Source organism: Hemicordylus capensis, chromosome 3, assembly GCF_027244095.1.
Source record: "Hemicordylus capensis ecotype Gifberg chromosome 3, rHemCap1.1.pri, whole genome shotgun sequence".
Classification (NCBI taxonomy): Eukaryota; Metazoa; Chordata; class Lepidosauria; order Squamata; family Cordylidae; genus Hemicordylus; species Hemicordylus capensis.
The window spans coordinates 346,036,089-346,061,361 of record NC_069659.1 but is presented as its reverse complement, the minus strand read 5'-3'; the positions used below and the strand labels follow the sequence as shown (position 1 = coordinate 346,061,361).

At 44.6% G+C, this 25,273-nt stretch overlaps 1 protein-coding gene across 9 annotated transcripts in view; it reads right to left on the bottom strand.

Annotated features, from left to right (window-relative positions):
- ATP11B (ATPase phospholipid transporting 11B (putative)) overlaps window positions 1-25,273 on the bottom strand; it is a 129,739-nt gene that overhangs the window by 62,300 nt on the left and 42,166 nt on the right. For all 9 annotated transcript variants that reach the window (XM_053306256.1, XM_053306258.1, XM_053306255.1 and 6 more), the window contains exons 8-16: window positions 25,072-25,119; window positions 19,660-19,724; window positions 11,401-11,482; window positions 10,418-10,568; window positions 8,573-8,770; window positions 7,324-7,482; window positions 6,082-6,257; window positions 5,020-5,088; window positions 3,682-3,755 (exon numbers count right to left, since the gene is read on the bottom strand). In XM_053306256.1, coding sequence (XP_053162231.1) covers window positions 3,682-3,755; window positions 5,020-5,088; window positions 6,082-6,257; window positions 7,324-7,482; window positions 8,573-8,770; window positions 10,418-10,568; window positions 11,401-11,482; window positions 19,660-19,724; window positions 25,072-25,119 — 1,022 coding nt within the window. The remainder of the gene's footprint in view (window positions 1-3,681; window positions 3,756-5,019; window positions 5,089-6,081; window positions 6,258-7,323; window positions 7,483-8,572; window positions 8,771-10,417; window positions 10,569-11,400; window positions 11,483-19,659; window positions 19,725-25,071; window positions 25,120-25,273) is intronic.

Genomic DNA, 25,273 nt, shown 5'->3' with positions numbered 1-25,273 from the left:
CTAGATGCCATATAGCTCAGAAGCTGTTGAATGATCCGGGCTTTGTGGTGATGGCGGCAGAGAGTACAATCAAACACTCTGTGAGGGTTTGTAAAAACAAAGAAATTCAATTTATTAAGTTGCTATAAACTAGTTGGTCTTAGGCTTCAGCTTTTTGGTTGCACACAGAAACGCTTAGCTTGGTTACAAGAATATTCAGAACACCCAGATCTTTTTGTAGGCGGCACGTAAATAATCTTAGTTATTCAGTTACAAGTAACAGATTTTTAGGAATTGCAAAGCAACACACACAAAAGAAAATCACTTCTAATGCAAGTCTTACTAAAAATACTTTCTACTGCTCTAATCTCCGAAGCCACAGCCTGGCTTCATTCTCCCTTGAATCTACCCCAAACCTGGTGAGATCAAACCCCTGCAAATCTCTGATCCTCAGAGATTTCTGCACACTCATCATGAGGGGACCTGGCCAGGCTCCATTATTCCTCTCTCACCTGGATCACATCATCTTCTTCCCAGCAACACCAGAAGCCCTCATGTTCCACCCACCTGGCTGACTGAATGGTCAAAACCTAGGGTTGCCAGCCTGTCAATCAAGGACAGGGGTTCACTTCCTGTAAACTCTATTAGAGCTGGAAGGCTGCTCACTACATGCAGTCTGGCAGATAAAGCATGGCTTGAGTGGAATCGAACAGGAGACCTAGGGATTTTATGCACTTGGATCTGGATGCCTTGTCCTTGTAAGAAGGCCACCACTGGCACCATGCATTTGGTATAGACCCTCGGCGCCGATGCCAGGTCGAATGGAAGCGCCCTGAATTGGTAGGTGTCGTTTCCAATTTTGAAGTGCAGAATACGATGGTGTTGGGGATGGATGGTGACATGATAATATGCTTCCTTGAGGTCTAGCAAGGCGAACCAGGTTTTTCTCTGCAGGAGGGCGAGGACAGTTGTGATGGTGAGCATCCGGAAGTATTTGTAGGTGATGCAGCGATTGAGTTGTCTTAGATCTAGAATGGGACAGAGGCTTCTGTCATATTTGGGGACAGTGAAGTATGGAGAGTTGAACCCCCCGAAGAGGGATTGAAAACTGGTTCTATGGTGTGTGTCAAGCAGTGAAGCAAGCTCTGCTAGTAAGGTGGGGATGGCTTCGGTAGTTTCTGGTTGATTGAACAGCAGTATAGATGAGAATTCCAATGCGTACCCAATTCTTATGACAGTGAGGACGCACATGTCTGATGTGATGGCCTCCCATGCCGAAAGGTAGGGAGACAAATGGGTACCCTACAGGCACTGGATGGGAGAGTCACTGTTTTGGGGGGAAGGCGGTAGGTTGCCTGGTCTTGTTGGACAGTGTATGTTGTGTGGTATACAAAGGTAGTTTCCTGTAGGGATAAAATTTTGGTGTGCAAAAGGAGCCGTCACCCTGGTGGTATTGGGTGGTGGGCCTGTGGGATGGAGTATGACTTTTGCTGCCCAGGCGTGGATGGTTGGTAGCTCATAGAACGAACTGTGTTGTGAAGGCACTAAATGTTTTGCAGAGTTTCATCTGTCTTTTCTCCAAATAGGGCATTGCCATCAAAGGGCAGGTCTTTGATACGGGAGCGAGCATCATGAACCAGGCCAGAAGAACACAACCATGAGTGGTGGCAGACAGCCATCGAGGTGGCCATGACTTTGGAGGCACATTCTATCGAGTGTCTGATGGAATATAGTTCCTGTTTAACTAGATGCACCGCCTTCTTATATGGAGGCAGATGGTCTAGGAATGGGGCTAGGTGCTCCCAGAGGAAATTATTGTAGTTTGCGTTATATAAGCCTGAGAGCTGGCCAGTTTGAAAGTACAAGGCATCTGCCAAAAGTGCCCAATTTCCTACCCTCCCTGTCAGGCAGTGTGGAGGTGAAGCGAGCCCAGTTCTTAGATATGGAAGACTCCACTACCACAGAATTAGGGGTAGGGTGACGTTGTAGCAAATGTCCTGCTTGATTATCCTCCATGTGTACTCTACAGAATGCCTCTAGGCATTTTGTAGGTTGAGGTAGAGAAGATGGTCGTGCCCAGCAGGTCTTTGCAATGTCCATGAGGGCAGATTCAATGGGAAGAGAAATAGGTGCCTTTGTATCTGCTTCTATGAGGCCGAATACCGGGTCTGGTTCCGCCTTACTTTGCTGGGTCAAGGGTATGCCTAGGGAAGTGGCCATATGGGATATATATTCTGCATAAATCTTATAGTCCTCTGAAGGTGAATCTGGCTTTGAATCGGTTATAAGGTCGATGAGGGAAGAGGCCAAGGATGTGGCATCTGATATGGATGATTGGGTGTCACCTCATCGCTGGAGGTGTCCTCAGTGCTCTGAGGGGGTTGTCTCTCTAGTGCGTCTGCTTGGGACAGATGTAAATTAGTGGTTGTATTAGTTGGGTGATCAGGATGAGCTTGAGAGAGATCACGGGATTTGAAGATGAAGGCGTAAACATCAATATGGTGGGAGTTGTCTTGCAGCCAGTGGCTAGTATAGGCCCACGAAGAGCTTGGGAGTGGGTGCCTAGGCTAAAGTGTTTCGAATTCAGCTTCCAAGTCTTCATGCTCGACTAGAAGGGGTTCTTTGTTCTGGAGTTCTTGCGCTGGACAAGCCTCGTGATCTGACTGGCTGTCAGGTTTGCAATCGTCCTCTTGTTCAAGGAACTGATCCTCGGTACTGAGCTTGGTATCAAGGTCCTGTTGATTGGGTTTGAAGCGATTAGTGGCTGGTGCCGAGCGTTGCTCAAGGGGCATTTTAAGGCGATGAGATAGTTTGCACTTCTTTTTGGGCTTGTGGAGGATAGAGGCCTCTGAGGAGGGCATCAGGCGTTAAGAGGTTTGAGCGGTAGTTGAATCGCCACCTCCTTTTTCCGCTTTGCGGATGCGTCCAAGCCCAATGATGGCAGAGCCCCAGATTGGGCAGCTGAACCAGCGGAGGGTGCAGAGTCTAGCACTGTGAGAGCTGCAGGCTCTGAGGGCCACGAAGAGGCGCCAAGGCTGGGTGAACTGGTGGCAGCCCAAACAAGGGGCTGTGAGTCCAAGGGAAGCACGGCTGGAGTGGCAGCGACCTGCATGGTTTGGGAGGCAGAAGCCTCTTGGGATGACTGAAGGGCTTGCTCCCAGAGCCAAGATCGCAGACGGGAGGCCTGGTTCTTTCTGGCCTGTTTGGTGAATTTGGCGCAGGTCTCAACTTTATGCCAAGGCAAAAGAGACAAAGACTGTGCTTGTCTGTGAAGGGGGGCTTGGCCCTGCAGTGGGCACAGCATTTGAAAGTTGTTCTGAAAAATGCTTACCCCTGTGAGGAGCGGTTTGAGAAGGGGGAGGGAGTGCAAAGTAAATCAAACTGCTAATGCAAAGAGTGGGGAAACTAAACAATAATAGGAGAAAACTAGAGGTTGGAATAGGAAGGAAAGGAGAAACTTTTTTTTAAGCTCATAGCAACTCATGATTGATATCAATCTGTCGGCGGACGAGAAAACATTGAAGGAGGAAGGCTACGACATCACTGGAAGGGGAGGAGCTACCACCCATTTGGAAGGAAATTAGCTTGAAATAACTGCAATGAGGTCTCTGCACAGGTGCAAAGCCCAAATTGTGTGAAGTACAGAAACCAAATTGAAGAACTAATGCAAATTCAATAACTGCGTCACATTTCTTGGCTTACCTGATGGACTTTCTACGATGACACTCATTCTTCTGCGATTTGGATCAAACTCCAAAACATGTAGCAATTTGTACCTTTAAGGAAGGAAAAACAGGCCAAGTTTGCTTTTTGTTTATCCAATATACCGTGTTTCCCCGAAAATAAGACAGTGTCTTATTAATTTTAGCCCCAAAAAATACACTAGGGCAATCAGCAGTACATCAGAAATTACTGCTAGGTCTTACTTTCGGGGTAGGTCTTACTTTCGGGGAAACATGGTATGTTGTAAAGATGATAAATTATCAGTTACATCTAGGGAATCACTAGAGCTGCACACAGAAAGCTACCTTACAGAATAGTTGCAGGAATTCATCTATTTCAACCCCTTGCTTGTTGCAGGAAATCCAAAGATAGACCATCCAACAGGTGGCTGACCAGCCTGTGTCTGAAGACCTCTAGCAAGGGAGAACCCTCTGTTGTCCTAGTAAATTGATAATGTTCAAATGATATTTACTCTCCTGTAATGTCAGCTCATATCTGGTCCTTCCTTTTGGGGCAGCACAAAACCAGTCTGTGCCCTCTTATATGCAACAACCCTTAAGGTATTGTGCTGTCGCATTTCCCCTCAGTCTTCTCCTCCCTAGCTCCTCAGTGTTTCTTCATAGGACTGGGTTTACCAGATCCCCGACAATCATTCTGCTGTCCTCTTAACCTGTTCCAATTTGTTTACATTCTTCTTAAAGCACAGTACCCAGAACTAGACAGTACTACAGATGAGGTCTGTCTGGTGCAGAGTCAAGCAGAACCATTACTTCTTGTGACTTGGAAATTATGGTTTTATGAATGCAGCCTATATTGAGTAAGAGCCAAGGTCTACCAAGTTCAGTATTGCCTACACTGCCCAGCAGCAGCAGCTTTCTAGGGTATGGCCATCCTTCCTGGAGGCCAGGGATTGAACCTGGGATCTCCTGCATGCAAAGCATGTGCTCACCACTAAGCTATGGGCCCTCCCATTATTCTTGCTACTGCATTGGATTGCTAGAGAAGGGGACCAGCCCTCTCTCAAGTGCTGGACAAAGGGGCACCTCACAGCCCTCAAGCAAGGGTTTTTTGTTTTTTTTAAGGTTTTTTTTGCCAAGAATACTCTCCTGGTACCATGCATTGGAGGAAGCCAAGCGGGTACACAGGCCAGCAGGTTTAGAAGCAAACTTATTCTCCTGAATTTTAATCCTGCTCTAAAACTAAAGATGAATGATTCAAAACTGCCTTTTGCTAAGGAAGGGACATAACTGGTTCTGATACATCAAACAAATCCACTTAAGATTTTTTATGAAACATCAATATGCTTAGCATGTTTACCTTTCTGGCTTCCCAAGACTTTTAAGCTCCATGCTTTCGGTACTTGCTCCAGTAAATATAACACCAACTCTAAGGTTTGAAAGAAAAGTCTTAATGTACTTTTTTTTTTAAAAGCAGGGGGTAGAGCACAATCTTAGAGAAATGGAAAACAGTTATATACAAAAATATTACCTTGGATCTAGGGTATCCCCTTAAACAAACTAAATTAAGCATTCAGTTTACCCAAATCCAGACTGTTTCTTTTAGAACACGGCTGCATAACCTTGGCCCTCCAGCTGTTGTTGAACTAAAACTCCCATCATCTCCAGCCACAGGGGCCAATAAAAGTTGATGAGACTTGCACCCAACAACAGTTAGAGGGCCAAAGATGCGCAATCCTTCTTTAGAAAAGAACAGAGTCTGCTTTTGTAGCCTTCAGTCCATTGAAGATTCTATCCATATTCTATCTGCATGTGAGCTAAGAACTCCATGCTAAGTATATCCATCCATTGTTAGCGTCAAAGATGGGATGTTCTCACCAAGGTAATTTGTTATTTTTGCTATGGGATACATTTAGGATAGCAAAATTCCTTGTTCGAGCATCGTTAGTGCATTCCAAGGTTAAAAGAAAATGCTATGGATTACTATGGATGAGTGGTTTGGGTATTTCTTGGATGTCATTATTTTTGTAATAATTTGCAATGCTTTTTAATCTTCAATGAGCAAGGTTTTTCTCATTTTGTGGTGGAGTTTGTATATTGGCAAGTTGTTGTATTGCATTCAATGGACTTGACTGGGATGCAGTCCACTTAGCCCTGCTACTGAACCACCTGGCCAGTGGGGCATCTGTGGAAAACCTTCTTAGTGCAGTGCTGCCATTGGCTGCTAGAAAGGCATTCTCTCTCCAGAGCCTCCAGCACCCAAATGGCCTAACCACAGCAGGAAACGCAGCATGTTTTTTGCATCACCAGCTCCCATGTTTCCATCCAACCAGAGACTTTCTGGACTCCGTCCCATCAATGCAAGCTTTTGTCATCCAATGTTGCCATTTCTGCCTGCCAATTCTGTACTCCTAATCCTCACCTGCGGGCAGCTTCCACTAAAGCTTTTTCATCTGGGGAGGAGGCATAGTACTCCAGCTGAGATGGAATGCCATTGGCACGCCAAGGGCTGTCACCAGCGCCATCCACTTGGTCATTATTAATCTGCACTGTATGACAGAGACAAACAGCTTTCAGGAAGAGCTCCTCCTCTCTTGTCTGTTAAAAAACATTAAGACAAAATGTCATTAAAAGATTGTAAGATGAACTGCCCATATTTATGTGATTTGATTTATATACTGTCCTTCCCAATGTGGCCAAGTTGTGGCCAAACTAAAATCAGAAATACGTAACAATCGGGAACCAATTGAAAGCAGATTAAAATTACAACTAAAACTAAACAGCATTAGAAGTCAGGCTAAAGAGATGGGTCTTTAAGGCTCTCCTGAAGGCCTCCAGGGAAGACAATCCTCTTATATCCATTTAGAACTTTAAGACAGTAAGCTAGGATAAGCAACTTCTCAACACACTGGTGTAACTTCCTTTCATACCCTGACCCTTAACTACTACTAAGTTTCTGAGTACTCCAAACCCACCTTATACAAAGTCAGACCACTGGGACATCTAGGTCAGTATTTTCTACTCTGATGGCTAGGGACTCTCCAGGCTTTTCAGCCAGGGATCTTTCCCATCTCTACCTGGAGAAGTCATGGGTCAAACTGGGGACATTCTGGATGCAAAGCAGGTGCTCTGTCACTATGGCCAATGTGGTGTAAATGGATAGCTGAAGAAGAGATCTATTAGAACAAACATGGTGGCCAATAACAAGAGCCTTAGCGATATGCAAGGCTATTTTTCACAAATTCAGGTGTCCCCGCCCCGCACTGCCACCGCGAATGAACACGCAGTAGGACATGCAGTCACAAGCTGCCCACTCCAGATAGTGGCTGCAATTCTATGTACACATACTTGAAAGTAAGTCCCACTGAAGCTAGCAAGACTCATTTCCAAGAAAACATGGACAGGTTCAAGTTGCATAATTGCAATCCAATAAATTCTTACTCAGAAATAAACCCCACTGAACTTGGTGGCTTACTTCTAAGTAAACATGGAGAGGACCTGACTATACAAGCCAACCTCTCTCTTTAAAGAAGTCCCAACTATCCACACCTGAGCTGCCTCCACAATTATTCAAATCTTCTGTAAAATGTTTCTTGAAGTAGCTTATTTAAATGAATGACTACACAAAAAATTTAAACAATCTTAATAAGAAGGAAACTCTTACAAGATGAGGCCTAAATCCATCTGGAACATCCTCAATCAGTCCTTCTGGAACCAGCTTGCCATTAATCTCTTGGTACTTGATACCATTAATGGAACATTCCCGAAACTGCATCTCATTTTCAGTTAAGGTACCCGTTTTATCTGTAAACACATACTCCACCTATGATTGACAAGTTGAAGAATGGTATGAGCCAAGCAGTTTTAAGAGCAGTGGAACTAAGTATGTGTTCTCTCTACCTCCAACAGCCACGATTTTCAGTTGGCATGACCTGCTGGATACAGAGTTGAACCAAGAGCTGTATTCAACTGAACTGCCTTACATAGAAAAAACGTTATTAAAACATGGGGGGGGGGAGAGAGGGGAGGAGAGAAGAGTCACCATCTCTCCCTCAGTGCCTGATCTATGAAACTGGATAGATTTACATCATACATGGGGCTGCAAGTATCCCAATCCAAGACACGAAGGTAGTAACTACACATGCACAAAAGCAACCTAAATTCAGCACCAGAAGACGCTGATTCTGCAACCTATTGAGTTAAACAGATTAGCATATGTTTGGTTATATGAAGCTGCCTTATTTTGATTCAAGCTATTGTTCCATGTAGCCTAGTACTGTCCATCCACTTCAACTGGCTGTATCTCTGCAAGGCCTCAAGCACAGATTTTCCCCAGCCCTGCAATCTCAGATCCCTTTAAGTAGCAATTCTGAGGATTGAACCTGGGACCTTCTGCATGCAACCTATATGCTGTACCATTAAACCACAGCTTAGTCTGCATAGCTTGTTCTACCACTGCAATGTCAAGGAGAGCTACAGGGCATTGAAGCCCTACCTCATGGCTACCGGAAATCCTGAACTGGCTCTGGTTTCAGAGAGTAAGCTATCTTCACAACAGTAAGGGCTAGAAAAAAATTTTTTAATCCCCAGATTAAAAAACAACAAAAACAGATTTGCAGGATGGTGAACATACCATATTCACCTTGCATTTGTCTAGAACATACACCAGCCTGCTTATACATGTTTTCTTGATTATATAGAAAGTAATGATTGCATAGCTTGTTCCTTACTGACCACCCATTAAAATGCATCCTGCAGACATGGAAAAGACTTTAAATTTTTATTCCTCCTAATAGAACACACGGGATTATTGCAACATGTTCAAAATAGTATTGATGAGAATGGAAGTTTGCTTAAAATTAAGCAGTTTTGCGAAAGTATATATATTTTTGTTTAATATAACCATTTTATACCTGTCCCAGTTCTTCGTTGAGGTCTGAAGTATTTACTTGGGCTTTCTCATTTGTTTCTTCATGATAGAGGTCAAGATCCCAACCAATAAAGAAAGACCCAAGAAATTTCTGCATCTCAACCGTGACATACAGTGAAATGGGTATGATGAAGTTGTAAAGTACCAGAAAAGCAAGGAAATCAGAGATAAATCTCAGAATCTATGAAAAGAAAGAGACAGATTAGCATTAGCAAACAAATACATGTTGGCCACAAATTTTGTGCAAATAAATCAAATCACTCCTTCCACAGTGACCCAACAATGTCTGAAAGCAGACATTATTTTAAGAAACAGCAAGCAATCATTCTCTGTGTGCAATGACATGTTCATGGCTGAGGTTTAAACGCCAAGGAGATATTTATTTATTTAACATTTTTATACAGCCCAAAACTCATGTCTCTGGGCGGTTGTATTGTAATATTGTATTTTTATTCTGCTCTTCCTTCAAAGAGCTCAGACTAGCATACATACCTTCCACTTTTTATCCTCCCACCACCCTGTTTGGTAGGCTAGGCTGCGAAGTTGTGACTGGACTAAAGGTTAATCCACAATTTTCATTGTTAAGTGGAGATCTGAATCTGAGTCTCAACAATCACTACAACACACTGGTCCATATGTTTGCTATGGGATAGGGCATAATAGACTAAAAATTAATTCCTGCCTTTCTGCAGAGACTGTCACCTGGTATGCTGCGGATTGTCATTAGAGAATTCTTTTGTCCTAGAAACTTTGTAGACCAATATAACTGTCAGCTAGCTTATACCCAAAGGATGCCCAAAAAGGTACTGTACCCCTCCTCACTTTTAAATGTACACAACTGCATATAGAGATGGAACTGATTCACTGACCTGACAAACTTTCATTCTAAGACAAATGGAGCTACTCCCTTGCTTGCTAGGAGTGAGTAGCAGCTTCCTCTGAACAAGCAGATTACTTGCTGCCACCTCCATCATATCCTTATAATGCTGGGGGAGGCAGCACAGACAGATCTTTATCCATAACAGAAAGAATGCAAGCAATCTCTTGCAGACATCTCTCTAAGCCCTTCAAAGCCAGGAGAGGCCAGATGACAGGGCAATGGTTGGGTCATTTCACAAAGAACCCCAGAGCATTTTTCCTGTGTATGGTGGCAGACAGTGGTACTATGTATGAAACTGGAGAGTAGGCTGCCAGTCTGAACATCTCACATGGATAGAACCTGGCAAAAGCAAGAAAAGGTTCTTGACAGAGGGTTATGAAGTGGCAGTATGATAGAAACAAAAATATTCTACACGTGGGAGACACAGAAAGAAACACAGTGTTGAAACTGGGTTGGGAGGGGGGAATGAAGCAGTAGATTACTGTGTGAAGGGTGATGAAGAGGATGAAAGCTTGAAAGGAGATCCTAAAAAAGTAAGCCTATCAAGATGGAATCAAGCAATGATTAAAAAAATATAATACTATGGTCCTAGAAGATGCAGCTGCCTTGAATGCTACAAGAATGCTGGTCTCCTATCATCAATTATGCGGGAAAACCTCATACAGTTGAGGGAAACGCAAACTTTCATGATCAGAATTATGGCTGAATACTGAAAGGAATTATTAAATTATGAAAAGCTAAAAGCAGTACTCTCACAGCTTACTGACAATCTTTAGGGAAACCATCAACTAAGACAGGAATTCCCAGCCTGGAATCCCAGATGAAGCTGGACTACAACTCCATCATTGGCCATTGTGGCGGAGGATGATGGGAACTGTAGTTCAACATCTGGCAACCCAAGGTTAGAAACCCCTGAACTAAGATGATACATACAAGCTTACATCTTACCTTACTGCTGTTTCTTTCATGTTCAGTTTTCTGATTATACCAAGGTTCATCCCACTTTTCTTCTGACTGCCAGGCATATTTCAATATTGTACTTAAGATGGCTTCAGAAAGGAGGATTATTAGATAGATAATCAAGAAAGTATTCATAGATCTATTAAGAAAACAAAATTGGCAGACGTCAATCTAATGCACCAATATCCAGAGTACTGAAATAGTTCTATGGGGAAAAAAATTGCTGGCATGAATTTAAGATGATTGGGAGCTTCAAATAATGTAACCCCCCTCCCCCGCTTCTATCCTGCCACTGCTACAAAGGCCTTTCCTCATGAACCTTTCCAAATAAAACCTGGAGGGTAACCTTCAATTCAAGCAAGTGCATTTCCCAAGAATAAGGCGACAATTGCTCAGGACAAAATTAGCCAAGTTAGCCAGAATTCTACAACCTTCTAGGTTAACAAACCAGTGGGAGGACATTGGAGGTATAGGTCAGATGGACTATTCTGCATTCAGCACAGAAGCCCCAAATCTTATGATACTTCCTGTTGTGACAAAATGTTTTGACTATCTCTAATTTCATGTTAATTTATTAACATGAAATTTATTTTGTTTCAAAGTTCCTTCACATGGAAGACAGAGGTATTTGCCAAATGTAGAAGAAAACATTAATATTGCTAAATGGTGATGTGAAAAGTTTCATAAGAACTAGGCAGAGACATCCAGAAATAAGTATGCACCAAATGGAACAGCAGCAATAAAGGACAGTTTTTCCAAACTAGTGCATTGACTTTACGTCAGGAAAGACACATGAAAATCCAGTTCTCCCCGCAAACTTAGAATGAAAGATGTGCTGCTATAACCTAGTCCCTGAACACCAGTGCTCTACTACAAGCACATCCAGTTTTGCAACATACAACCCAACCTACTGGGTTTTTAACATATTACTTCAGTCCAAAAACTAAAGTGAAAGGCTACTGAACCCGTACTTTTCTACTGCTGATCGTTTCTGTGATTTGCTCTTGTAATTTAATGCCATCTTTGTCTCCATTCCTGTATACACTGCAACACCTACAAATAATAAAAAAAAGACTGATGTTTAGCATTTATTACTGCTTGTTAGTTACATTTATACCCTGCATTTCTATTATGCTGGGACTCAAGGTGGCATACAAGTGCTGGTATGGGTAGACGTCTCCGAAATCTTGGGAGGGAGGAGCAAGAGGAGCAAACAGAAGAGCTGTGCAGGGTGTGGGGAGAAGGATGCAAGGTCTGCTTCTCTCCCCTCCACCCAAAAACCCCATTGGCTTGTAGGAATATGCCCCTCAGGGCTATGTAGCTTTCAGGAGCATACTCCTACAAGCGAACAGAGCTTTGGCAGGGAGGGGAGAGAAGCAAAAATTACAGCCCGCTCTTGCTCTCCCTTCCTAAAGCTGCAAAGAATGTCAGCCAACATTTAAAGTCCTAAATTGTCTGTGTCCAGGACACATCAAGGAACTGCCTTTCTCTTCCACATTCCCTTACTGGCAGGTGGTTACTTGGCACAAGGCCTTCTCAGTGGTGGCACCAAAACTGTGGAACTCCCTTTCCCCAAGACAGTCCATTCAGTCTCATCTCGTTTTTTTAAGGATCCGAATTATTTTGTTACAGAGGGCTTTGTGGGGTTGTTACTTGAATTTCTAGTTGATGGTTCTTCTGATTAGTCAGTCTGTGACTGGCGTATTTCAGCTGCACTGTTTTCATACGTGTTGTGGATTTTAGCAGCTAGTCGCCTTCAGGATTTTTAATCAAATGCTAGGATATAAATATTTTACTAGAGCAGTGGTTCTTAACCTTTACTGCAGCTGGCACCCCATTGGTTCTCAACGCATGTTCTTGTACCCCTTATTAAAAAATCATTATAGGCGGTCAGTTCTTTAAACCCAAGATATATCATAACTATAGAATGAAACAGATAGAATTATATAGTTTAATTTCACAGTAATACACATAACACACTTTTAAAAGTTTGCCAGCTCAGCGACTCAGTATTCTTCCGCTATTGGTTTTGTTCAGTGATGTCCAAGAAACAAGGAACTTTTATATATAAATCTTCTTATGCTTGTCACCACTCACATTTAAGTGGTTTCTGGCCTTTTGTTTTGATGTGTGATGAAAATCCTATTGCATACAAGCATGTAGTCACAAATGACACAAGGATCGCCAGCGCTGTCTTCACCAGTTATGGAAATGGTGCTAGAGTACACCAGAAATTCTTAAGCTTCATTGCCTCAAACTCCATTCAGATTCATCCACTGGCTTGTAATTCAATGAGATCATCTTTCATCAGATCACTATTGTTGATGGTGTCCAGGATAAAAATAAGTTGGTCTAGTATGCATTTCTTTGCCACATCAAGACTCCAGAGGAGAAATATCCTTGGAAAGAGTCATTCAACTGTTGCAAATACTTTGTCACTTCAGCTGTGATGGGCATGCCTTCATTTTCCAAAATAACCTTTTCCTTTTCAAGCAAAGGAAAGTTAGTGAAATTTCTTCTCTCAACACACTTTATCCCAACCAGACGTGTTTGAATAAAAGCAGATAACTTCTCTCTGCCCAGTACTGTGTTCATCGTCCCAGTTCCTTGCATAGATGTGGACAGTTCATTTATGTATTCAAGGCAAAGGATAAACTCTATTTTTGAAGTCATTAACTAAATTACTGCCTTGGTTACAAAGAAAATGACTTATTTCTTCGCACATTTCAAAAATACGAGTAAGCATTCAGTCATGGGAAAGCCACATCACTTCTGTATGGAAAAGGACAGCGTGCACAGCACTAGGGACAAATCACAATTCTCAGCACATCCCTGGCACCTACTCCGTCAGGTGTACCAGCTTTTGGCAGAGTGAGGACAAAACCACATCTTGTGACATGTGAAAAGGTAAGGCCACCTTTGGGAGAAAAAAGGAGGCTGGAATTAGCCCAACAGAGACCTCAGAAAAAATGAACAAGTTGTCATGCAACAATGGGGTGTGGAGCTCTGACACCCTGCAGGCCGAAGCGGGAAGGCAAGCTCTAAAGCCAGGAGGCGTAGTGGAATGGACTTCACTGGTTTGAAAGGGGAACCCTGGAGAGCCTAAAGGACAGTACGCCACTGCCAGGTAAGAAGACGGTGCCCACTGGGGAGAGAGAAGAGTAGACCCTCTGAGGAAACACTTTAAGTAAGGATGCTGTTGCAGAGAGCGTTTGGAAACCCCTGAGATGAGTCCCACCAGGGAAGCAGCCTGGCACTTTAATGTGTTTGCAGAGGGACCCCAGTACATCCTGGAGAAACTGGAGAAGGTGCCTCATGTTAGCCGATCCATTGGGGATTGCATGCTTGGTAGACAATCTTGGGAAGGTCCTCCAGGTGTGTCAGTAAATCCTACTTGTTGAAGGCTAACATTGTTGAGGCTAACATTGTGCCGAGCACCTTGGATGACCAGCCATGCCGTTTTATTTATTTGCTTACATTTATATCCTGCTCTTCCTCTGAGGAGCTCAGAGTACATGCTTGTTTTTATCCTCACAACAACCCTGTGAGGTAGGTTAAGCTGAGAGATACATGACTGGCCCAAAGTCACCCAGTGAGTTTCATGGTTGAATGGGGATTCAAACTCAGGTCTCCCCAGCCCTAGTCCAACACTCTAGCCACTACGCTATGCAGGAGGCACCATTCAGTCTCCAGGCGGCTAGCTTTGGCCGGCCCAGAGTTGGATGACACACTGAGTCCTGCTGAAGAAAGGCTCTGTGACCGGTTGCATCAGGTGTTCTGCTGTGGCCAGGTGGGTGAGTTCTGACAAACCAGGGTCTCTTTGGCCGGAACGGAGTCACAAGGATGACTTGCACCTTGAGTTTACACTGCGAAGGACGCAGGCAAGAAGCAGGGTCGGCGGGAAGGCGTACAGGAGACCAAGTCTTCCCTGTATATGGTAGGCTGTCATGGATGTCACATGCTGCTAGGCTCCCTGGAACTGAAGGACCACTTCTGCCTGCAGGGATCCCAACCTGGTCCCCATTGGCGATTCATGAGCGCCTTTGCTGTGGTGTTGTCTGTGCGTATAAACACGTGTTGAAGGACTGGAACTCCCAGAGTGCCATCAGGATTGCTCAGTGCTCCAGCCAGTTGATACTGTGCTGCTTTTCATCTTTTGACCATGACCCACCCGTACTTAGAACATAAGAACAGCCCTGCTGGATCAGGCCCAAGGCCCATCTAGTCCAGCAACCTGATTTACACAGTGGCCCACTAGATGCTGCTGGAAGCCTACAGGCAGGAGTTGAGAGCATGCCCTCTTTCCTACTGTTACTCCCCTGCAACTGGTACTCAAAGGCATCCTGCCTTTTGAGGCTGGAGGTGGCCTATAGCCCTCCAACTAGTAGCTGTTGATAGACCTCTCCTCCATTAAATTATCTAAACCCCTCTTCAAGCCATCCAGGTTGTTGGCCGTCACCACATCTCATGGCAGAGAATGCCACAAGTTGATTATGTGTTGTATGAAAAAATATTTCCGTTTGCTGGTCCTAGATTTCCTGGCAATCAATCTCATGGGATGACCCCTGGTTCTAGTGCTTTGTGAGAGGAAGAAGAATTTCTATCTATCCATTTTCTCCACACCATGTATGATTTTATAGACCTCTATCGTGCCTCCCCGCAGTCGTTTAAAGTCTGCTGAACTGGAGTAGACTGGGAAGTTTCAGACCCCACCAGGGCTTGCTAGGGCAGGGAGGGAAGCAGAAACAGATGGCCCAGCATGGGCCAAGCTCACTGGTTGGGTGCCTGCTCCTGCGACGGCATTCCTGTGACCACCATCCTTGCTCCCAAGGAGGCCTTTGCAGCTGGGCTGTGGCTAGGTCCTGCACCCTCCGGTGCAGCTGTACCCTTTCATTGGCATCCCAGTACTTGTCCTTTGCCGTGCCCAAAGTGGGTCACTCCCAGCAGCTGTGTGCTCCACAAGGCTCTGGAGAGCAGTGGAAGTATGGCCGTAGCCTGTTCATTGGCGGCCCGGTGCTTGCTGTGCCCGACACGCCGCTGGTGTAGGCAACGGCAGTCAGTAAGTCAGCTGGGTCGTTCCCAGCAGCCGCGTGCTCTACAAGGCTCTAGAGAGCAATGGATGTGGTGGCACTGCTTCTACTGCTGTGGCTCAGGCTGCCCCAATTGCGGGGAGTGGAAGAAAGGCGGTTGCCGGGCCCACTCCTCCCAGCTCAGAATCCCCCTTTTTGCAGGCATTTGCCCGAACTCACAGACGGATGGCAGGAGTTTGGGGCTTTCTTGCTCTCTGGAGACTCTCTAGGTAGTTGTGGTAATGCGGCCTCTTGGGTGGCTTACCAACTGCTTGAATGGCCTTTGGAAGGCCTTGCTGGGGCTTTCCCTTCAGGCCTGAATGTGAACTTTGCACTTAGCTTGGTCCATGCAGCAAAAGGAAAGAAAGATGGGGGGGGGGGACACACACACAGGACTGAAAGTAAAACTAAAGCTAACCTCTCCTCTTTTTTCTTTTTTTGATAAGATAGAGTTTTAGAAGATTTGAACAAAGAAACAAAGCAGACAGTCAAGAAGAATAAATGGAAATAATGGAGGGAGAAACAAGGAAGCAATAAGAGAAAAACGAGAGAGAACACTGCCTGGAGCCAAACACAGGACTAAAAGATCTGGGCGGGGCTACGCTTCCCTGATTCTTAAAGGCTTCAACTTAACTTGCATAGTCCTGCCTTCGAGCCACGTGGAGAAGCATAACTCACAGAGATGTCCTTGGACTGCAGCAGCAGAGAAAGAAGTCTTTGATGAGACCGAACCCATCAATTCCTTTCATAGTTAACTGCAATGGTTCACATTAGTCACCACAAATAATAGTACAGTAAAGCATACAAAAATATGCATGTACTACCCAGAGATTGTAAAATTGTGCTGTGGAAGTAAACTGCTACTGGCACGCTATTCAAACAAAGCTGCGACACTGCCACATCATTATCTGCACATGCATCAAGAAATACAGTATATCGACACGTTGCCGGGTATTCTGTAGCAAGATAATTTTACTACGAAAGTGGTCTGAGCAGCCCTCAGCCAATCAGTGATGCCATTCATGAGTCTTTTGACTACAGTGAGGGAAATAAGTATTTGATCCCCTGCTGATTTTGTCCGTTTGCCCTCTGACACATAAATGACCAGGCTATAATTGGAATGGTAGGTTTATTGTAGCTGTGAGAGACAGAACAACAACAAACAAACCCTCAAAAGCCCAGTGCCCAAAAGTCAGCGATGGATTTGCATTGTAGTGAGGGAAATAAGTATTCGATCCCCTATCAACCAGCAAGATTTCAGGCTCCCAGGTGTCATTTCACTATATGCAGGTAACGAGCTGAGATGAGGAACACCCTCTGTAAGGCAGTGCTCCTACTCCCAGCTTGTTACAGTACCTGTATAAAAGACACCTGTCCATAGAAGCAAGCAATCACTCAGCTTCCAAACTCACCACCATGCCCAAGACCAAAGAGCTGTTGAAGGATGTCAGGGACAAGGTTGTAGACCTGCACAAGACTGGACTGGGCTACAAGACTATCGCCAAGCAGCTTGGTGAGAAGGTGACTACAGTTGGCACGATAACTCGCAAATGGAAGAAACACAAAATAACTGTCAATCTCCCTTGGTCTGGGGCTCCATGCAAGATCTCACCTTGTGGAGTTGCAATGATCATGAGAACGGTGACAAAGCAGCCCAGAACTACACGGGGGGAACTTGTCAATGATCTCAGGGCAGCTGGAACCATAGTCACCAAGAAAACAATTGGTAACACACTACGCCGTGAAGGACTGAAATCTTGCAGTGCCCGCAAGGTCCCCCTGCTCAAGGCAGCACATGTACAGGTCCGTCTGCAGTTTGCCAATGCACATCTGAATGATCCAGAGGAGAACTGGGCGAAAGTGTTGTGGTCAGATGAGACCAAAATCGAGCTCTTTGGCATCAACTCAACTCGCCGTGTGTGGAGGAGGAGGAATGCTGCCTATGAGCCCAAGAACACCATCCCCACCGTCAAACACGGAGGTGGACACATTATGCTTTGGGGGTGTTTTTCTGCTAAGGGGACAGGACACCTTCACCGCATTGAAGGGACGATGGATGGGACCATGTACCGTCAGATCTTGGGTGAGCACCTCCTTCCCTCAGCCAGGGCATTGAGAATGGGTCGTGGATGGGTATTCCAGCATGACAATGACCCAAAACACACAGCCAAGGCAACAAAGGAGTGGCTCAAGAAGAAGCACATGAAGGTCCTGGAGTAGCCCAGCCAGTCTCCAGACCTTAATCCCATAGAAAATCTGTGGAGGGAGCGGAAGGTTCGGGTTGCCAAACATCAGCCTCGAAACCTTTCTGACTTGGAGAGGATCTGCAAAGAGGAGTGGGACAACATCCCTCCTGGGTTGTGTGCAAACCTGGTGGCCAACTACAAGAAACGTCTGACCTCTGTGATTGCCAACAAGGGTTTTGCCACCAAGTACTAAGACATCTTTTGTGAAGGGATCAAATACTTATTTCCCTCACTACAATGAAAATCCATCGCTGACTTTTGGGCACTGGGCTTTTGAGGGTTTGTTTGTTGTTATTCTGTCTCTCACAGCTACAATAAACCTACCATTCCAATTATAGCCTGGTCATTTATGTGTCAGAGGGCAAACGGACAAAATCAGCAGGGGATCAAATACTTATTTCCCTCACTGTATGTTTTCACTGTTGTGCTTTGCTGGTGGTAAGGGCTCTGTGTCAGACTTCGTATTATTTCATAGGGATGTGCACAGAACCAGTTGGCCTGGTTGGGTTTGAGGCCAGACCGGCCTCGAACCCAACCGGGCCAGTTCAGTCTGGCACCCCCTCGAATCCCAGCAGTTCAGCCTGGTCCGGGGTGGGTGGGTTGTGAGCTTAGTTTTGTTTTTTAAAAAATTATTATTTTTTACTTTTTACTCCCCTCGGGGGAGTTCGTGGAGGTTCCCCCTCCCACCACCAACCTTCAAAATCACCCCCTTGGCTGGTTCGGCCGGTTTTCAGCCTTCACCTGGCTGCCATTATGGAGACCATGTGCCTGAGCACATGCGCGCAGGCGCATGGCCTCCATAATGGCCATCAGGTGAAGGCTAAAAACCAGCCGAACCAGCCAAGGGGGTGATTTCAAAGACTGGCGGGAGGAGGGGGGACCTCTGCAGACCACCACCCTCGCCGCCTCCAGGAACTCCCCTGAGGGGAGTAAAAGGTAAAATTGTTTTGTGTGTGTATGTATGTGCGCGCGCGCGCGCGCACACGCACACACACACACACACACACACACACACACACACACACACCTCTCTAAGCTCACAACCCCCCCCCGAACTTTCAGGGGTGTTCGGTCCAGGGTCGGACCAAAAAGTGGATGGTTCAGTTCGACCCCGAATGGTCGAACTGAACCGGTTCAACACTGAACCTGTTTGCACACTGCTATTATTTCATAGAATCTTTTATGCTTTCAGGCTAAATTGTGTTATATAATTGTTAAAAATAATGTTATTAAATACATGGATTTGATAAAACAAAGTAGTTGTACAGTACATACGTGTCTGTGCTTTTGATTATTTACCTTCTAAAATAATCTTTTAAAATCTGGTATGTCTCACACCTCCGGAAGGAGCATCTTGCACCCCCAGGGTGTGTGTTGCACCCCAGGTTAAGAACCACTGCAATAGAGTAATAATCACATCCCTCTACATTAAGAGGTGGGAAGTTCCAAATACCAACCAACATGAATGGCAGGAAGGAACCAGAAGGCACATTTTATGCATAACTATGAACCACAAGGAACCTGGCTGATCTGGTGTCAATTTCTTGGATCCCCAAATTGCTTAGCAGTATGGCCAGGCTCCACCACATCTTCATTGCCCCCACATCGGAAGAATAGGGCATTCCTTGGAAAAGCAGTGACTGAGGACTACAACCAAGCTTGATGAGACCACTGGAAGTGACAGATGGATTGGTTTGGGCTCCAAGCCATAAACCACACCTCTGCCAAGACTGCTCTCTGGTGCTCACCCAGGCTGTGGTGATCAATGGCAAACGCCACTAGTCAAGTCAAAGAATGCATAATCATGTTCCAAATGGCTGATTCTGAGAGATGATAAGATTCTGAGGGGGAAGCTATGTTCCCTTATCCAGCTTTAAGTATGGGAAATTACTGAAATACATAAATGTCTACAAACCAAAAATTTCTTTTGTGTTTTTCAATCTTGCTCCTCGAAGTAAGAGACTTTCGGGGCCTAGAGGTCTGAAAAAGACACCAAGAGAGAGATCTGTGTTTACAGTTGCAACCGAATATGCAATAGCAGCCATTTAAATGTTTAGGTTCCTAGATGCTAACAGTTCTGATAAGATGGATTTAATAAATTTGTTATCATCCAAGGATAGCACCACAGGAATAAAGCTGGGTTCATTCAAGGCAAAGAGCTCTGCGTGCCATTTCCAGTGCCCCTTTCATCTCTGGGAACCATCAAAATCACATTAAGTCAAGAAAGAAAAGGTAACTTTCCTTATTTTGCCTACAGTTACTTAAAACAGAAATTGAACCACAGAGGGGGTGGATGGGTAGGCCGGGGGTGGGGGGAGAAGAGAACCTACACTGCCATGTAAAGGATTTTAATTCCATTGTGCACATCTAAGATGCTTTGGTTATCTACACATTTCCCCAAAAACATTCCTGATCTCTCTGCAGGTTAATTTTTTGTACCTATAGTATCAACGTGTAACAGAACTACTACATGCAACTGAATAACTACTGTTTTCCCCAAACTAGCCATTTCACAATAATTAAACAAAACCCTGAGGGTCTCTCACCCTACTTTTCTCCCTTACAAAGATGCTGCACTTCTAAAGGGTTTTCCCCATTATTTCTGTTTGCAAGGAAAAAGATGACAACATCTTCCCAGAACTGCTTGCCAAACCAAAAGTCGATCTTGGTTAGCTGCTCAACACAGATACACCTGGAACATTTGGGAACTCTTGCTCATCCAACCAGTAATTAAAAATGTTTCAGACTCTATCAAGAGGTCAACATGTGGAGACTCTAAGCCAATAAGACCCCTATCTAGAGTGATGTTTCTCTCTTCTACCCCTGCAACTTGACACTCCAGAGATGGGAGAGGGAGTACTTTGGGAGGAGGTAGATTGGCCTGCCAATCCTGAAATCCTTCTCAATGTGACCCCCAGGAAAACCTAGTCCAGGGGTTCACTAGGGGGCCTAGCATATGTGGGGGAGCTGAACAAGCATTCCACAGAATTACATTTGATCTGATGGTGGAATGCCAAACCACACTATATATCTGGGGTGGGGGGGAAGAGGACTTCTATTGGATACCTTTAGAAAACCAAGCTTAAAAAATGAAGTTATTTCTTAAATACACTCAGAATTTACACCATTTAAGAAAACCAAAACTAGTGAAGAAGAACTTAGGGTAGTACTAGTTGGAGTCATTTTCTTAGTGGACTGGTTATAATTTTCAAGAGCAGCAAATAAAAACTAGTTTTGCAAGTTAGATCAGTTTGAATTAAGAACATAAGAACAGCCCTGCTGGATCAGGCCCAAGGCCCATCTTTGTCCAGCATCCTGTTTTGCACAGTGGCCCACCAGTTGCCACTGGAAGCCACAGGCAGGAGTTGAGGGCATGCCCTCTCACCTGCCATTTCTCCCCTGCAACTAGTACTCAGAGGCACCCTGCCCTTGATGCTGGAGGTGGCCCACAGCCCTCCGACTAGTAGCCATTGATAGACCTCTCCTCCATGAAGTCATCCAAACCCCTCTTAAAGCCATCCAGGTTGTTGGCTGTCACCACATCCTGTGGCAGAGAGTTCCACAAGTGGATCCGCATTGTGTGAAAAAGTACTTCCGTTTGTTGGTCCTAGACCTCCTGGCAATCAATTTCATGGAGTGACCTCTGGTTCTAGTGTTGTGTGAGAGGGAAAAGAATCAATCTCTCTCCACTTTCTCCACACCATGCATGATTTTATAGACCTCTATCATATCTCCGCACAGTCTTTTTTCTAAACTAAAAAGCCCCAGGTGTTCTAGTCTTGCCTCATAAGAAAGGTGCTCTAGGCCCCTGATCATCTTGGTTGCCCTCTTCTGTACCTTCTCCAGTTCAACAATGTTCTTTTTAAGATGTGGTGACCAGAATTGTACACAGTACTCCAAGTGTGGTCGCACCATAGTTTTGTATAAGGGAATTATAATGTTAGCCGTTTTATTTTCAATCCCCTTTCTAATGATCCCTAGCATGGAATTGGCCTTTTTCACAGCTGCCGCACACTGAGTCAACACTTTCAACGAGCTGTCCACCACGACCCCAAGATCCCTCTCCTGGTCCGTCACCGACAGCTCAGATCTCATCAGCATATACTTGAAGTTGGGGTTTTTCGTCCCAATGTGCATCACTTTACACTTGCTAACACTGAACCGCATTTGCCATTTTGTCACCCACTCCCCCAGTTTGGAGAGATCCTTTTGGAGCTGCTCACAATCCGTTTTGGATTTCACTACCCGGAAGAGTTCGGTATCATCTGCAAATTTGGCCACATGGCTGCTTACCCCTGCTTCTTGATCAAGCTGACAACTTAAATTGATCAAGCTGACAACTTAGTGACATCAAGTAAAAGCAGGAGTCGCAGCCTGTAGCTACTTCTTCATAGCTTAAGCCATTTCTGTTACAACCTGTGAACTAATTAGCTCACACAGATTAACCTCGAAGCTGAACATTTTTCCAGCACTTCAAAACGACTTGGACAGGAAGACAATGGAAATTTCCTTTCTAGCGCAAGGCAAGCAAAAAAAATCAAGAAAACTTAGTATTGTTTTTAAACTTATGCCTCACAAGTATTCAGACTCCTATGAGGCTTACAACATTAACCCCCCCGAACACACACACACACACACACACACACACACACACACACACACACACACACACACACAGTTTGACAGTTAAGAACAAGATCTACAGCATAACTAAACCAGCCAGCTGCAACATCAGAAACTATCATGAATCCAACAAAATACAAGCCTTCCTAAAAAGGAAAGTCTCAGTAATCTCCTGACATGGGCAGAGTAGTCAGGCAGGCACCCTTTTCTGGGAACGCAACTCTTAAGGAGTGGGTGCCACCACAGAAGGGCAGAGATCTAGCCATACTTCAGTGAATGAGAGGGATTTGGCAGACAGGGCTTGGGAGGATTGTTCATATAGTTATTTATTCAGTGCTTGTACTGCTTTTCCACACCAGTACCCAAAGCAGTGTAGAGTCAACCCAACAAAATTTGTTAAAATACAATTTAAAATTAAGAAGACATGCCATAGCACTAGACAACCTCCCCCCCACATGCAGAAATGGTCAGTTATAAAATCCAGCCTCCTAGACATCAGCAGCCAATTGCCCATCTAAAAAAGTCTTGGTCAGGTGCAGAACAGAGGCCAATTAGAGGGTCTGCTGAACCTCCAAGGGGATGGTATTTTGCAAACTAGGTGCTACAACCAAAAAGGTCTTTTTCTAACTGCTGATAACTGGGCAAAGAGATACTTTTAAAAGTGGTAGCTCTTTTATATTCAGCAAGAGGAGAGCAACAGTTCTTACCGAACCCCATGATTGTGTCCCTTCAGTAGCTGCTGGTGGTGTCTACTTATGTTCTCTTATGATTGTGAGCTCTTTTGGGACAGACAACCATCGGATTCCTTTTTCTATGTCAATTACTTTGAGAACCTTCCTTGCTGAAAAGTGGTATACAGGTGGCCCTCGTTATCCATGGTCCCAGCACCCACCATTTTGCATATCCGCAGTTGGACAATATAGATTCAACCTAGTTATCCATGGTTTTAAAAATAAGCAAAATTCATTCCTGGGTGGCCAGAAATGACTTCCGATGTCATTTCCAGCCACCATTTTGCAGCACGGAGCCATTTTGTAGCTCTTTAAAATATCCCCCCCCCCCTTTTAAACCTCAGAAATGTGGAGGATTTGTGTATGTTGGGGGGCCTTTCTGGAGAGCAAGGTACTGTGCTTTATTCCCTTTATTTCTGCTTTTTAAAACCATTTTAGGCTAAAAGAAACCTAACCCCCCCAATTCCCATAGACCCAAGGTCTCGTTATTCATGGTTTCATTATCCACGGCTGTAGGCTAGAACAGAATCCCTTTGAATAATGAGGGCCACTTGTATACATATTCTTGATAAAAACAACAGCTAAAATAAAATGGAGACTTTATAGTGCAGCAACACTAGGCTAAATCACATCAAAGAGCAGAATATATTTCAAGTAGCTTTCTCTAAGACCCAATCCAGATGCAATGACAATGCCTGCTGTTACTTCTGAATGGGACCGGAGTTTCCATTTAGTTCTTGCATAAACTTTCTTCTGGTAGAAAACCAGATCCCAGTAGTCCCCAAGGTCTTAAGAGAGGCCAGCCAGCCAAATGTTTTTTTAAAAATGTGAAGCAAGCAGGCAAACTTCAACCAGAAACTAAAGTAGGCCCTCATGGTACAGGATGATTTTTCAGAAAAGTCTGGTAGCTGAACGACATGGAGACTTGAGCACCACAGCGAGGGCAACTTTGGAAGGCACGAACGATGGTGGGGCCTTCCCCTTCAGTAGGCACTTGCTGCTCTCAGTCAAGACATTTGAAAGCAGGACCCTTGCAACTACATCCTTCCCAAGGGAAGCCTGTGGTTACTCAAAGCTGATAAAGAGTTGGCATAAGTGTTTCTACTAGTCCTATGGATATTTATACACCGATTTTCAACAAAAGTTCTCATAGTGGTTGTGTGTGTGTGTGTGTGTGTGTGTGTGTGTGTGTGTGTGTGTGTGAGTGTGTGTGTGTGTGTGTGAGAGAGAGAGACTGAAATCTGTCTCCAAAGGGCTCACAATCTAAAAAGAAACATAAAATAGATACCAGCAACAGCCACTGGAAGGATGCTGTGCTTGAGGCTGGATAGGACCAGTTCTCCCCCACCAATCAAGGAGAATTACCATTTTAAAAAGCTGTCTTTTTGCTCAGTTAGCAGGCATACTTCTACACTTTTCACAAGCAGCTGTTTGCTGCCACAGCAAACTCTAAAATAAGGAGGCAAGCTTGCTTTACTGACTCCTTGAATGTTCTCCACAACACTTATAGATAGACACTTTTCCATTAAAGAAGGTACAGCAAAAATGCACAGGAAATAGGAACAGACCCATTAGACACCCCCCCCCAAATATTTCCAAGTAGTAAATAAGCAGAGAGCTGTTTGACACTGGAACAGTATGCTTTGTGCAGTGGTGAGCTCTCCCTCTCTAGAAGTTTTCAAACAGAGCCTAGATGGCCATCTGTCAGAGCTTCACCTCCAGGCACACAGCAGACAGGAGATCTGCATATGAATATATGTAGTTGCCTTATGCCAAGACAGACCACTGGTCCTTCTAATTGGCAGCAGTTCTCCAAGTTCTGAAGCACGGCCTTTCCAAGAACGGCTGTCTTTGATCCTTAACTGAACATGTTGAAAACTGAACCTGGGACCTGCATCCACAGTGTGTGTTCTACAACTGAGCTACAAACCCCGGCAAAGTAATCATATTAGCTTGAGTTATATTTGGCTTACCGTACTATTTCCTCAATTTGTTGAGTTATAGTTATTCTTCCAACAAATCTGTAAGAGAGATTCAGATGTCAGAAGCATATACTTCTGAAAACAAAGCTTTTTACTACAGCTATGGAAGTTTTGACTTAGGAATGGTATGACATAGAAGGCAACGTTCAACTTCGATCTTCATTCATCCTTGGTCAGGACATACTAGTGAATG